Below are 16018 nucleotides of genomic sequence, written 5' to 3'. Positions count from 1 at the left end.
GAAATATGGAAATACATCCCCTAAACCCTTCAAGTATTATTGATAAATATTTAATATGCATAATTTTTAAAATGATCCTTTTAAGTTATCCTAACTCAAAAATTTCCAATTTTTAACTTAAAGCATAAAAAATTCCATTGGTTTCAGGTCACAGACTAAGGCATATAAATATATCTCTCTTTCTACGATTACAAATACCTAAATTATTTTAAATACCTCTATTTACTTATACCTGCATATTATGTTTTGTGGAAAATAAGCCTTTAGAAAATAGAAAATATCATATCCAATACCGTAAAAGCACATATCCATCTAAGGGAGTAATATTCTTTCTAAAGCAAGCGCAAAACATATATCAGAAGCAATTTTATCAATTTCCTTTCCATGCGAAGCAAATTCTATGAAAGAAAAAAAGACAGAAATTGCATTTGTATGACATCGAGAAAATATACGATAGGAAATACCCGTCGGCCAAGAAAGTCCCGTCGGCCAAGAAAATTATTATGTATCCGGAAAATTGTAAACTGCTTTTTCCATATTCAGTGCCAAGAATAATCACAAATGGAAAAATTTGTCCATGGAAAATGGGACTCTTGACTTGATTGCACAGAAGGGAAATCGCAGAACTTAAGCAGGACAATTATTTGTATTTGATTGTTGTTCAGAAATTATTATTTTGAGTTAATTAAAAATGACAATTATCAGCAATAAATGCCAGCAAAACAAATTATTATAATCTGAACTAATTAACAGTTATCCGCCTTCATTCCTGAGATTAATGTGTTTTTAACAATCAGCAGAACGGTGCCATGGCAACGAGAAATGCATTCAAGACCAAGATAGAAGGACAGTGGATCAAAAGCGAAATACTGAAATGTGCGCGAAATGGGCCGGTTAGAATGATAAGTTTCAAACTTTCGAAAGTATCAAAAGCTGTTCTTCATCAAGAATGGATAGGATAGAGGGAGTAAATTTACTTAGTAAGAAAAGATGGAAAATCAAATCTTTCCTTAAATGCGTTAAATTGGGGAAGTCAGTGAGGTAAACTACCGCTGTGAAAGATAAAGACTCAAAGCCACAATGTAAAATAAAAATGAAAAGAAACAAAACTTTGAATGATCGCCAATTTGTTAATGTCAATTTTCTCGGCATTTTCTTGCCGATATGCTAAAACTGACACGTGATTGCAGTAACAAATCCTACGCAGATGTAGAACATCCTTTGGTCGCAATGGCATCTACTCGTCTTCTCAACACTTATCAAACTCCACGAAACCTTGGTAGCTTTAGGCATTACTTTGAAAGTGGCTTCCACAGTAAAACTGCAGTATTCCGAAACAATTTCCAATGAACTTATGATTAACATCACATCCTAGTTTAAAACTATGCCATACATTTGTTTAACCCTTAGATAACGGAAGCTTTCACTGACCTGCATGATTCAAATATCGAAACGCTCGTTACAGTCCATTACCCGTTTTGTCTGTTTCCTCCCCTCCCCGTCCATTAACGCACAATGAGGTCTGAAGATTTCAAATGTCATCCTCTTTACTTCCTAACAAAGAAGCTTCCATTAGTCTTTTAGGGCAAGCTATCTGCAATAAACTGTTGCAACGTGGGTGAACTGCATCTGCTATTCTATACCTTAGGAGAAGGGAAGAAACAACATCGCAATCTCGGCTGTTTCGTCGGTTGTGGTCGTTTGAATGAAAGGCTGTCTCGGGCATTTTCGCCTTCAAAGAGTTAAACCTTTGGTCGGAGTGGCATCGTGATGAGACAGGGAACGTAGGAAAGAAATTAACATGCGAGTTCTTAATGTTTAATTTTTGGAGGAATGAGATGGAAAAAGAAAAGTCTACCCGTCGATTGGTAGCTGTAAGTTTACTACTTTAACAGAAATAGAAATTATGCTTGTATATGAATATCTGTAAATGAATATAAATTATCGTAAATTTGACTGCCAAAAGTGAATTGCGTGATTAAATTTAGAAAATTTTAGAACTAAGAAACAGAAAGAGATATCATTGGTTAATTTCTTGATGTACAGAATTTTTCTTCTGCAATTGAGTAAATAAAAAGATTTTTTCCCTCAAAATTTGCTATCTTAAAATATTATTTTGCTAATTATACAAAAAAGCAGTTATGCCAAATTAAAAAAAAAAAAAAGACACAAAAATTCGAAATTTTAAGACTTATTTCTGCACTAATGTAATAACTGAGCAGACCAAAACAAAATAGAAACCAAAATATTTCTGCTCAGACCAAAATAGAACCCCCTTCCCCCCAAAAAAAAAGAAAAAAGAAACCAAAATATTTCTACTCAGTTATTACATTAGTGCAGAAATATTTTAAAATTCCTTCCTAATTAAATTCCACATAAAATAAAAATTCACAGTTTTATTAACCTTCCGACAATTATTTCAAAACTCCTTCCCAATCAGAATAAAAATGAGAATTTTATGACAATTAAAAACTTCGTTATTATGACAGTTAAAATTTTTTCTTAATTAAATTCCATTAATTCGCGATAATCTATCCATTAATTTTCAAAAATCTCTGTTTGATGAGTAATATACTAAGCGAATATTCCGTTTATATCTCCGAATTTACCTCTATTGCGCATTTATTTATGACATTTCATGAATAAATTCAAAAATTTAAAACATATTACGTGAAATATCCTTGGATTGTTCTCGTATTCTGGTCTAGAGAACACACAGCCCATCTTTTATCTCTTGGTCTGCCGTCGCATTCTGGAAAGATAATGAGAGAGACATTAATTTTATTGGAACAATTATAGCGGATTAGTATTTATTGCATCAACATAAGCCCAATTTTAATTAAAATCAAAAACAGCTAACACTAACCTAATCAGTAATGCTAATAGCCCAATGTATATATGTTCTTAAGAAGGCTAAGTAAGAAGCGTCAGTTCCCGTAGGATAAATTAAATTGTTATCTTCAAAAGGAAAGGTTATTGTGCTCGTAATGTTTCCTTTTCCTGTGATATATTTTGGTTTACGTTTCATTTTAATCTCCACTGTAAAGATAATGGATTTTAAGAATAGATTAACTAATATAGCGATTCAACTTCAAAACGATCATATGACTAAATGCTTCTTGACAGAATCTCTCTTTTTAGAACTGCATGCAAATATTATTGTTCCATGTTGCTTTTGAATGAAATTCTAAGAGATATCGTCACGCCCTCGCATCTTATTTCCGTATCCGTAGTTTGAATTATCTAATTTATCATAATCATAAATATCTTTTTTTAAAAGTAGAGATGTATAAAAAGTTACAAAACTTGCTTCAATTAAGAACGAGCTGTAACACGATGAAATTCTGCAAGCAAAATATGCGCATTACTGGCTTCTTGTGTCAATGACGACTTTCAGCACAAGTATACATACGAAGTACGGACCAGTGTTCCAAAGCTTATACAATACACTGATGGGCCTTGAAATTGTATATGATGCTATAGTACAATGATAATATTTTTCTGCTGCTCTATTCATTGCTTGAAAATTATATTAAAGCAATATAAATAATATTATACATATACGAGTATATATTTAATAAGATGACTTGGTGAAAGAAAGTTGCAACGGATTGACAATGGTTCTCTGCATTATAACTTGAAGAGTCTCTATTGCACGGTTAGAAAGATGACACTCGAAGACAGACATGCAATAGAAACAAATTCAGAAGTAATAAACAGCAGAAATTTTGATGGCGTAGAAACAGCAAGAAATTTTGATAGCACATTTCTACACAAACTTTTCAACCTTTGTTTACAATTAGCAGTTTTTCCAGCACAATGGAAGAGAGCTCGGGTTGTTTTGATTCCTAAAACGTTAGATACAAGAACCCCTTATCTTGATAATATTAGATGCATTAGTCTTATGCCTACTTTGGGAAAATGTCTTGAAACTCTCTTCATTAACAGAATAAATTGGTATTTGAGACAAAAATGCTTTTATAATGATTCTCAGTTCGGATTTACTCCTCGGAAGTCCGCTGAAGACGCCATTATTCGCCTTTGTAATATCTTGCAGTGTGCAAAGAAAATGAAGTATACTACACTTCTTATTTTCCTGGATTTCAAAGGAGCTTTTGATAATGCTTGGTGGCCATCTATCTTAAAAATTTTAAAAGATGCTGGTATACCACATAATATCTATAACCTTCTCAAAAGCTTCTTGAACGAGAGGACTGCTGAGCTTCAGCTTGGGAACGAAGCTAAGGTTTATTCTCTAGAAAAAGGCTGTCCTCAAGGCTCTGTATCCGGACCTACTCTTTGGAACATAATCATAAATGATCTTTTAAGTCATCTCGACGGTTGTTTAAAAATTGCGTTTGCAGACGACTTACTATTAATTTTCCAAGGAAGGATTTTGAATAACATTCTTTTGAGAGCACAAGAAGTTCTAGATTTTGTCTCCAGTTGGGCGATTTCTCATAAACTCACTTTCAATCCTTCAAAAAGTAAAGTTATGCTTGTTCCCAGTACGTTTGATGAACAAAATATTGCTTCTTTGATGCTCGATAATTCTCCGTTGGAATTTGTAGAAAATGTTAAATATCTTGGTGTCATTCTTGACCAAAAATTAACATGGAAAAAGCACATTGAATTCCTTTCTGCTAAATGTGAAAAAATTATTAATGGCTTTCACCGAATTGCCAAAAATACTTTTGGAGTAAGCTACGATGTTAAGAAACTCATGTATAAGCAGTGTATTGTACCTTTCATTTCGTACGGCTGTCGTGCTTGGGGACATGTTCTTGCCAAGAAGGTTAACAAAAGAAATTTAAGAAAGATTCAACGGAGAATTCTTCTTCGTATTATTAGTGGTTATAGAACCTTAAGCTATGAGGCTACTTTTGTTCTTGCAGGAGTTCCGCCTATTGATTTTGAAATTGCATATAAGAATAATATTTTTGAGTCATTGGCAACTCATGCTTCGGAAGACTGTATTAATGGAATTGTCCCCTTCACTGATCTTCCTCATCCCGCTTCTTTAGAACCCATAAATTTCTGTGATTATAAAGAGACTGCTGAAATAAATTTTCATATGGTTTTCTTTACAGATGGCAGCAAGATGAACAACAAGGTTGGCCTTGCATTTGTTCTTTTTGAAGGCAATTCCGAGATTTGTTTTCTTAGACACCGTATACGGAATGAATGTACAGTTTTTCAAGCAGAACTTCTGTGCATTTATCTTGCCGTCAAGTGGATCCAGGATCATGGGACAGCATCCTCAAAGTACCTTATTTGTTCTGATTCTCTTTCTTCTCTTCAACTTTTGAACAGTATTACCAGCTGCGATAAATTAGTTATCGAAACCCTAGTAACTGTTAGTTCACTTAGAATTAGAGGTATTGATATCTGCTTTGCTTATGTGCGTGCTCATCATGGTTTCTACGGAAATAAGGAGCTGATTTCTTAGCTAAAGATGCCTTAAATTTACCCATTGATATCAACATTAGCATTCCAAAGAGTTATTGGAAGTCCTTTCATTATAAAAAGCTTTTAGCTATGTGGAATGAGGAATACATTTCATCTTGTAATGCGGAAGTCACCAAAAAGTTCCTTCCTTCTATTTACCATAGACTGAATTCCGAGTCTTTCCTCTCGTTAAATTTTAAAGTGTCTCAGTTTTTATCTGGTCACGGTAAATTTCCAAGTTATCTGTTTCATTTTAATCTACGATCAAACAATTTATGTGAATGTTCAAAAAGAGTTCCTCAGGATGTGGAACATTTGATTTTCTCGTGCCCTACATTTGATGGCCCTAGATTATGCTTACAGAACGATTTGAAAATGTTCGGAGTGACTTGGCCAGTGAACTTATCTGTTTTCGTGAAGTCCAGACTGCTGTTCTCTGCTTTTGTTCGCTTTATTTATGCATGTAATTTTTAATGTTTATTTATACATGTAACCTTTAATGTTCTAGTTAACTTACTTCTGTAAGCCCCGTGTTGTACATATGTGGTGCACGGGGAGTCTGTATGTTCTCAAAGGAAAAAAAAAAAAAAAAAAAAAAAAAACATCTTGTGGCCACAAACAAACTAGCACATTATTTGTGTCTATTTTTTAAGAGGTTTACTTTTTTGATAACTTTGCAGCATGCAGCAGACAGCAGTCCATCTAGCCCGAAGAGTAGCGAGCAAGTGTGTTACGTTCAAGTGTTCAATCTGAATTCAGACTGAGTTAGTTTTGGTTCTCAATGAATTTGATTGTCTAATTAGTACTGCTGTAAAATTGTTATTGGCTGTTTGAGTTCTAGTTCCATTTACATCATCAGAATTATGTAAGAGTCATATGACATGGATTAATCTCGAAATGAAGCAGTGCAAATAGAGATTACTATTTTTAGAATACAGAGAGGAAATTAATTTACGTTGCTAATTTAAATTATAATTTATCTTTTACATATTTTATTTTTCTTAATGTGTAAGATAAAAAATATGAATGCAAACTTCTAATTTTAATTGGCCATAACCTCTTTTATTTTTATTTAATTTGGCGACTTCCTCTCGCTATCTTAAAAACAGCGCTATAAGTCTAAACTGTGTCATGCAATCCTAATGTACGCTTAATGGCAACCATGTATGTGCAGTTCTTAAAAACGGGGCAAGCAGTGGGTGATTCTGCACTTTCTCCCAATTTCGCACCTAATCTTCTTCATGATTAGAATTTTTGTTCCATAAAAGTTCTGGCGTAATTCGGCTAGTAGATTGTTGGAAAAAAATGTTGAGTAAAAAAAAAAAAAATGCCTTTACTTCATGAAAACAAAATGGCGTCCAAAACAAAACTAGCAGGTTGCTGTAGCAGGGTTGGTCGCCAAAAAATAGCCAAGTTACCATAATCCGAAGATTAACCCTAAGATGTAGGCTCGTCCTTATGTGAACCAAATATTGCGAATCCAGAATTGCTTTCCTCAATAACAAAATTATCTTGAATCCGGCCATGTCTGTCTTGCAAAGTCTAGGCATCTATTACGCCACCACCAAGTTCCCAAATCAGCCATATCGTGCCATATATATATATATATATATATATATATATATATTTGTAATGAATATATATGCATTTATTTATAATATATCATTTATATGTATTACATATAGACAAAAAGTAAGAAATTTAGAACCTATTTCACACAAAGACCCAAAAAAGTAAAATTTAAAACCAATACATTTCAAAATATCCTGAAAATATACAAAGACAATTAATTAAAGAAATGCGTAATTAAAACTTAAAAATTATAACCTGAAAACATATACCAAAACCAGAAAAAGTAAATAAAGAAGAGGAATTCAATTAAGTCTGATGTAACGTTATCAGGAGGAGGATACATCAGACTCAATTATATACATATTTATTAATTATAAATTTCAAAAAGAGCTAGAAAAGAAGAAGGAAAAGAAGTAAAACAGTATCATTTATCTCAAAAAATTGTTGCCTGCTTAAACGTTTTAAATTTTTATGTTAGGTTACAATTTTCTGATTATGTATACATAAAACCACTATTTTATTTTCACCCCACCTTAAAAGTATCCCACTACCTAAAGCTGCTCTAAAATCAATAAAGGTATTAAAATAACATAAGTTTTAAGAAAACTTTATTGAAGAATTCAAGTAGATAATTTTACAAATATTACTCATTGTGTTTGAATATAAACTAATAAAAAAAGAAGAAAAATTGAGATGTTCAGATCCTAAAAAGACTGTTTTACAGTTTAATATGGTTTATCAGTAGAAATTATCGCTAGAGATGGCCCAGACAGAACAGCGAAAGATTTGATAGGATACTAGACGAATATACATTCAGAACTGACGCGAGAATGTTTTACAGCTGTAGATTTGAAAAATAAAAGAAAATAATAATAATAACAATATTCTATAAAATATTTAATCCTTTTAATTAGATATATCATGAATTAAGTACATTTTTATTTAACTCAATCAGATTGAAAAGTTCAAAAAAGCATTATTAAAAACTACATCGGTTGCTTTTAAATAGCTTAATTTATGAATCAATAGCATAGAAATTAAATTGGAAAGATAAATCTCATAACATACAAATAAACAAATAAAAAAAGTACATTCGAAAGCATTTTACCGTAACTGTCATCTCTGATCTTATATTTTGCCGAATGGCAACAGACTTGAATGAAAGCTGAAACAACACAATATCCTGTTTCCAGACTATAACCGTTTTAAGCTATGATATAACTTGGAATCTTGCAAAGGGCTGAAGCAATCCACAACTGGAAACAGCGGAATTTAAAGAAAATACATATAGAGATGACAGTTACGGTAAAATGCTTTCGAATGTACTTTTTTTATTTGTTTATTTGTATGTTATGAAATTTTGATGGTACATGACTTTCAACTTAAATCTTTGAAATAACAGCAAAAGATTCTATTATAGCTACGTAATACAATTCATTAGAATGATTTTTCATTAACAAAAATAATATTTTAAATATTCGTAAGCGTCATCAGCTAAACGTTTTATGTACAAAATGCACTTAAAATTATATCAGTTAAATAGCTCAGTCTTTACCAAAATATGTTGCGTTTCATCAGTGGATCGGGATACAATTTATGGCATAAAGCTTTGAAATACCGTTTATCTTATGCTGTAATTGCATACGTATCTATATACCCGAAAAAATGAATTAATTTAGAATAATTATTTATAAAAAATGTAAGTTCATTTATTGTTGCTCCATTATTACATTATTTTTTTCTACTCTCCTCAACAGAAACTATATGTTTTTGGGTCAGATTTGGCCGCAGATGCAAATCGAAACTGTGTGCAGAGATGAGTACTGAAACTTTTCCACCGAAGTCATCTTGGCTTGGGGTTCAAGCATACTGGTTGTTGAGCTCCGTCATTTGGATTATGGTCCGTGCCACTTCTGATGGAGAACAACCTCCCTCCTTCCTGGGTGTCGCATCTGAGGGTCTCATATCCCTCTTTTCCGTCTCCTCGACAGGGTTTTTGAATCGAAAAGGTTTGAGAAGCATCGAAATGAAGTTTTAAAATAAAATTAAACTCAAGAAACTATCAATGCTGCTGGTCACCAATGTAGTGCACTAAATTTAAATATTACATTTTTAAAATAAACCAAAGAACAGCGGTACCGTCAAGTCTATTGATCAGTTCATGAACAATGCGCTTACAGAACCACCACTTGCACGTACGGATGGAAAATCACAAGCAGTCAATTCCTAGGCCACTAAAGTGGGATAATTAATATAATAAATTTGAAGCGATTATTAAAACTAAATAACACCAAATGACACTGCTACCCTTGTCAAGGCACCAATGTCACTCAAACAGACTCAAGGCCACTTGTTACGAATGGCCTACGGGTAGACAGTCATCAGCGATTAACCCATTGATCACTGATGTCGGACGGTGCAGTTAAATAAATTATTAAAATATAATTAAACCGAAGGAAACTATTCTTCACTGTTTTGAGACATTAGGATATTTAGGAGCAGGCAAGATGAAAAATTAGTAATCACTTCGCTGGGAATCGAACCACAGACCTCTGGAATACCGGCCCAGCCTGCAGAACCACTACACCACGAAGGCACGTTAGGTAAGCGGGAGAATTACCTTATAACTGTATGTAATTAATCATCTCTGCTAGTCAACCCCTACAGGACTAGCATAGATCCCTACAGACTACTACTTTAGAATTCGCGCTTGCTCCTTTTGACTTGCCTTGTAACTATGCTTGCGCGGAAGACGGTCGAGTCCACTAATTTGCTAAAATCCTTTAATCCCTTGTATGGGATGATGGTAACACACGTTACGATCGTAAGAGAAGGGGTCTTTCCGACCTTGAAAAACGTATTTTAATATAACACATTCAGGACGCATAGTAAACTTAGATCAATTTTAAAAGTGAAATTAAAGCAAAAGAAACTGATCTGCAAAGCCACTAGCCACCCATGATTTATGTTTGAAAGTTTGAGGCCACGCATGAGCCAAGGCGAAGTTTCAGGAACACTTTCCAAGACGTGTGGATGATAGAAAAACAGTAGCATAACGTAACGTAACTCTCCAAAATTCGGTAATTCCACTAAGGATGTTTCAAGCTTCAAAACGTATCAAACAGCAGAGCAGAAGTTTCTGCATTTTCAGTTTCTACATTATATAGAATAAAACGTTTGCAATTTATCTTCAAAAGCTCTTCAATAAGTCCCTTCGCCAACAGAAAATTGAGGAGAGGGTAGGCACTTCAAGGCCCTTATTCCTGTTCGTAACATGGATCGTCATCACAGTACAAAAGGAATTATGGGATTTTGGCTAATTGGAGGAGTTGACCTTAGTGGAATCGACTGTCATAGTCGATGCAATGGTTTTAGAGAAAGAAATGGCCTTCAGGTGCTTATCCCAAAGTAACAGACGCAGCTGATGATTATATCGCGTCAGGTTTCACCAAAAGGCATTCATAAATTATTATTTTAATGCAAATTTTTTGGCTCAACTGAAAGAAAATAATATTATTTCTAAGCAAAAACGAGTAAACAAATAATACGCGCCCTTGCCTCGTAGTTTTTATTGCCTTGAGATGCATAATCTTCAGAGAAACTCTTTTCTGAAATAGTTTTTCGTCCGACACACATCAAATTATCATCATTCTCCCTCCGAGGAAGGAGCACGTATCATTAGAGAAGAAATAAAATGCCTGACATTTCTCGCATCCCTTACGCAATGCTGGGCATTAAATAATGAAGGACAACCATCGTAAGATCTGTAAATAACTTCTTGGTTTTTATCCCGTTCGCTCACCGATTCTCGTCTGATTCGCAAAGCTACTCAGTGGCACGTGCTGACGCAGAACCGTCTGCGTCCCGCGTCGTGACGTCATAGGTTGGAAGCTGTCTTGGCGCCTCGGCAAATATCGTCGACTGTTAGCTATAAATACGTGAAGGCCTGGTGGTTTCAGCATTTATTTCAAGGCCGAAACGCACAGTTGCTAAACATCGGATTATCGGCGGGAGATTTGAAGAAAGCGTTAAATCCGTTGCGCATAGTCGCAGTGAAAAAATAAACACACGGAAAAATTCCTGAAATAAAGGTTTTTAATTATGTAATGTTTGATTTCGAAAGCTCCACCACACGAAGATTTTCGGTGGCGCAATAACAAGGCAAAGTTTCCACACCGGAAAAGATGCAATTTGATTGCGAAATGCCACTTTTTGACTGTTATTGCTAAACAGATTCCAAACAGTAACAAACTTTTACAGATTTCACGTTTTCTTTTGGTCTTGATAGGGTTACTTATATGTAGATCCTTCACGTCGATGGGAGCATCATACGTGCTTATGATTGTCCAAATCCGCCTTTGCGAATATAAAGACGGTTTTAGGCTTGCGGCCTAGCAAAGAGAAATGACTACGAAACACTTACAGAAAGGAGGGGAGGAGGAAAAGAAAACGATATCGTGAACATTCATAAAAGATAATAATCAAATACTAAACACCAACAACTTGCAACCTGAAACGAAGTTAGTCTCAAACTATAAATCTAATGATACTGCACAAACTTTGACACAACATTAATAACTTTCATTTTTTTCTTCATTCTGCATTTATTATCATTTTAATAAATTCTACTTAAGAGATATCGCAGAAATTTTTCCTTAAAAAGTTTTTTATTTGTTATTTATTGATAACGAACGAATGTCTAATATCCATTCGCAGAAACTATCCTCAAACGAAGACGCGACTGACAACATCCATTCGGCCTTGTGACGTAAGGTTGCTAGTCCGAAACGTTGATTTGTTGACCTCTCTGCGCCGATTGTCTGCGCATAGCGTTTGGGAAAAGACCGTTGCCAATGGTAACCAGACGTTTATTAACTTGGTCCGGTTGCCTTTTCCTGATGAGACAATTTCTAGGAGCGAAGGATACCGCTCGCAGGCGTAAAAAAGACGATGATAGGATGATGGTTTTGGCGGGGCACGTGAGGCGATGATCTGGGCTTGAGGATGATCTGCTGTTTCCTGATTACAATTCACATTCAGGTCAAACGACACGACCTCACATTTTCTTAAATGCAATATTTTTTATATCCTGTTGTGAGAACCAACTAAAAAGAATAATCTATTGCAATTCAATGGATCTCATATTTCCTGTGCTTTGAGGTGCAATCGATTATAAGCAAAGGAAAGGATTTTTGGAAAATTTACTGGTGGCAAAAAATACTCAAAGTTTAACGAGCAAGAAATCACATACGACATTTAAACAAAACGGTAATCAAACGTATGTGATAAAGTGACGTAAACACCAACCACATAAATATCTCCTCTAAATATTTTACACAATACGGGATAAGATTAAAAAACTCTCTAATCTGAAATGGAAACAGAAAGATAATCATTATCATACATCTTCCATTTACTAGCTGGCCATGCTAAGCACGACCAGCACATACCAAAGAAATACGATAATTTCTTAATTCTTCTCCACTATAAAAGAAACTGTCAAAAAGCCTCTTCGATCAAATCCAGGTGGTGACGAATTACCATCCATCACATTAAAGTCTGGGCATAATTGCAGAGACCATTATATATTTTGAACCATTAAAAGTGAAAATTCAGCTATTCCTGGAGATTCGAACCATGGATCTTTCAGTTAGTAGCTGCTAACCATTCACAGTATAAAAGTATACGGAGGGTGGGGGAGAGTGGTAACTCCTTAGAATATGATATTCTGCAAATATTTGAAGAAGTTCTGCATAGTGCTCTTCATCATTTCTCCAGATAGTTTTGTAATTTCCTCTCTTATTACATGCATCTTCACAAGCTTGTACGGACTTATATACGAAGATTTCTTTTCAAAAAGAAAAAAAAAAAAAAAAAAAAAAGAGAGAGAAAGAAAGAAAGGAAGAAAAGATAAAGAAAAAATCTGAAGAAATTCAGATTTTAACGTCACACCAGAGGTTCGAGTAAAGGTCTTTTACGCTCTCATTGAGCACTGGAAGTTACCAATCTGCTATTATCCTGCTAACACATTCTTTCTTTTTTTAACTTTATTATTAAGTATTACTTTTTTTGTACTTACGCCACATAAATTCAACAGCAAAATCACAAAGTCTATCTCTAGGATTCCCGGTAGAATGTTAAGAGGTGTCATACATTTTTTTAATATTCGGTACATTATTTCATTAAAAACTAGTCGTTCGCGACCCCAACCGTCTAAAATACTTATCATTGAAAAGAAAATAGCTATGATGATTTCAATGAATCTAGCTAGTGTAATAGCATAAAATTACACTAACTAGATTAATAAAATTTCTAATTAGCCATCTTAAGATTTTAATGCATTTTTAGTCAAATCAATGATATTAAAATGTAGAAAAAATATACTTAAGAACGGCGTTTATTATTTCTAAATCGTTTAGATTAGACGATAGTTTAGATTGTTACTCAATAACCTTCGTGATTAAACTTAAAAGTTAAATATCTTAGGCTTTACTGAATGGCAGCAACCTGACGCGTGGATGATAAAAGTATTTTATTTCTGACAGCGGCAACACATTTCTTTCCAATAGCCGAATTCGCTGATTAAAACTGAAACATACGAATTTCGTATTTAGATAGCTAATTTTAGTAGAATTATAATTAAAATTGTTTTATTTCCCCAGCGCGTAACAAATTTTGAGAGAAAGCTACGCCGGAAAAGTAAAAATACATGAGCATGTGCATTTAAACATTGACTAAATTGATATCTCTTTTACTTGTATTGAAATTGAATAAATATAATTGACTACTAAGTTAGCTGTAACCGTAATTCCATGCTCTAGTTGGTTTCCAGAAATCCTGAGAAGCAAAGAAATTACTAGAAATCTCTCGCGACCGATTGAAATATATAAAAAGATAGAGAGAGAACATCTTAGCTCAGTTGTTTAGTTAGCTGCTGTTTATATTCCTGCGAGTTCAGCGAGAGATCGGATTAGCTTTCTCTTTGCATTGCCGTTCTACTTTAACGGTTTTAGTGGTTTGAAGTATTACTACTGATTATACTGCGGGATATTGTGAACACTTGTACGAATACCGCTGAGGCAAATTCCAGCCTTCTGTTATATTTCTTTTGATAAGAATAAATTGTATTAATCTTTTATCGCACTTAGGCATTCAATTTATAACGAACCCGTACGCACGCAAGAATATCTTATGTTTTGAGGATGGCAACTGTCTGGCGACCTGGAAATAAAAGTGTTTTATTTCAAAGTGTTGCCAGATCTCGCTTGGAAACTGCTGGGATTGATAAACAGAAATTCGTTAAATTTGCATAAAATATGAAATAAACCAAAAAAAAAAAAAAAATTTCAAAATTCGGTTTTCCACGTGCACGTTCGGGTGGAGGTTCGGCTTGGTTTTTACGGCAAAGCACTCGAGGGCTATCTGCCTTAAGGAAAAAAATGCCTTCGTGGAGGTCTTTTTAAGGGAAACTGGCTCGTATACACGTTACACATGGGGAAAACCACGAAAACACCCATGCAGCCAGCCCGTTCGCAGGATTCGAACCTCGGACCGAACTACCAGTGTTCAGCGACGTTACCGCTCAGCCGCTGGTGGGCCGTTCGGGGGGAGGACTATTCGCATTCAGAATTTAATGCCATCGTTTTCAGATACTGGGAGGAATACCCATAGATGCATATAGATTCTTCATTTTTCAATTTCTTTAAAAATAATACGTACATGGCGGTAACATTTGGTGACAACAATTTGAAAAGTGATCAGGTCAAAAAGTGTATTTCTAGACTAGTAGGCACCTTTGGTAACAAAGAAAAGGCGGAGGTAGGGGGGTCTGGTTAGCGTGAAAGTCATGGTATAACCTCGAGCAGGGCCACAAAAGTGTTTAGGGTTCCAGGTACAACATTCTTGGAGATGCTCAAATACTCACTTTTCTTACGTATGTGAACAGACAGAGGAACTCTAAGAAATTATACGATGAATACGGATCTCACTAAAATTTGAAAGCAATCTGTGAATGAAAAAATTAGTGTGCATATTATTCCGTTTGGTTGCATATCGCCTCCATTTCATACACGAGGCTTGATAAGAAGCTCGGACTTTGTCGTAAAAAAGATAAAATATTTAAAAACAACTGAGAGGTTTCAGATTTTAAATTATGTCCAAAGGGGCGTTTTTTTTAACCTTTTGTGTGTTACCTTTATTTATTAAATAACACGTTCTTCGCACTTAAACCATAAATTTCAGTTCAATAGCAATGTCGCAAAATAGTTTTAAAATGAACATATTTTTAGAATTTCCGATACACAGTTCCGCGCGCTGGAGATAAAAAGGTCTTTTTCCCCCCGTAGATTGTTGCCATACCTCGCTTTCAAATCGTTGAGTTTGTTACTCAAAAATTCGCCAAAGTTTTACAAAATATGAAACAGATAATAAAACATATTCCAAATTTCAAATTTGGGCTTCCACATGCCCATATGTTAAGGAAGATTACGTTATTCAAATTTTGATGGCTCTAGGTACCGTTGTTTTATCCCAATGCTAGAAACAAACATACATTCATGCAGATTCTTCATTATTTAATTTCTTTAAATATAATACAGCACGACAATATTTGGTGGCGACAATTTGAAAGTGATTCCGTTTATAGTTTTCAACGCAAAATGCCAAAAGGAAATTAATAGTCCTTCAGGGCAAATTGTCCCTTCGGACTAAAAATTCGAAATTCAGGTTTCCAGGTGCTTCAGGCTTCGAATGGAAGACTACGTTATTCAAAATTTGATTAATCTAGGTTTTTTCACAGTGCAAGGAACATGCATATATACATGCAGATTCTTCATCATTTAAGAATCATTTAATTTTTATAAAATAAATGAAAGACGATAATATTTGGTGGCAACAATTTAAAAAGAGATCCGCCGTTTGCCCGGCGCGAAATCCCATTACGAAACTAATAGCTCCTTTTGGGTTAATAAACAAGAAGGTTAGCCACATACATAGTAGT

The 16018-nt window shown here is 34.4% G+C and overlaps 1 protein-coding gene and 1 long non-coding RNA gene across 5 annotated transcripts in view; one reads left to right on the top strand and one right to left on the bottom strand.

Moving 5' to 3' along the window:
• The window catches only part of LOC118188754 (uncharacterized), a 131395-nt gene that overhangs the window by 20010 nt on the left and 95367 nt on the right, over window positions 1–16018 (bottom strand). For all 4 annotated transcript variants that reach the window (XM_085827713.1, XM_035359255.2, XM_085827717.1 and 1 more), the window contains one exon: window positions 2671–2752. In XM_085827713.1, the coding sequence (XP_085683839.1) occupies window positions 2671–2724 (54 nt within the window). In that variant the 5' untranslated portion in view covers window positions 2725–2752. The remainder of the gene's footprint in view (window positions 1–2670; window positions 2753–16018) is intronic.
• Window positions 1–16018, top strand: part of LOC146999545 (uncharacterized) — a 127483-nt gene that overhangs the window by 46220 nt on the left and 65245 nt on the right. The window contains exon 2 of the long non-coding RNA XR_015044443.1: window positions 8778–9029. This is a non-coding gene — a long non-coding RNA (uncharacterized LOC146999545). The remainder of the gene's footprint in view (window positions 1–8777; window positions 9030–16018) is intronic.

The sequence above is a fragment of the Stegodyphus dumicola genome, chromosome 1 (genome assembly GCF_044657685.1).
Source record: "Stegodyphus dumicola isolate Sdum_Otavi_A_Nest chromosome 1, ASM4465768v1".
Taxonomy (NCBI): domain Eukaryota; kingdom Metazoa; phylum Arthropoda; class Arachnida; order Araneae; family Eresidae; genus Stegodyphus; species Stegodyphus dumicola.
Note: the sequence above shows the minus strand (reverse complement) of the source record. Positions and strands in the feature narration are given on the sequence as shown.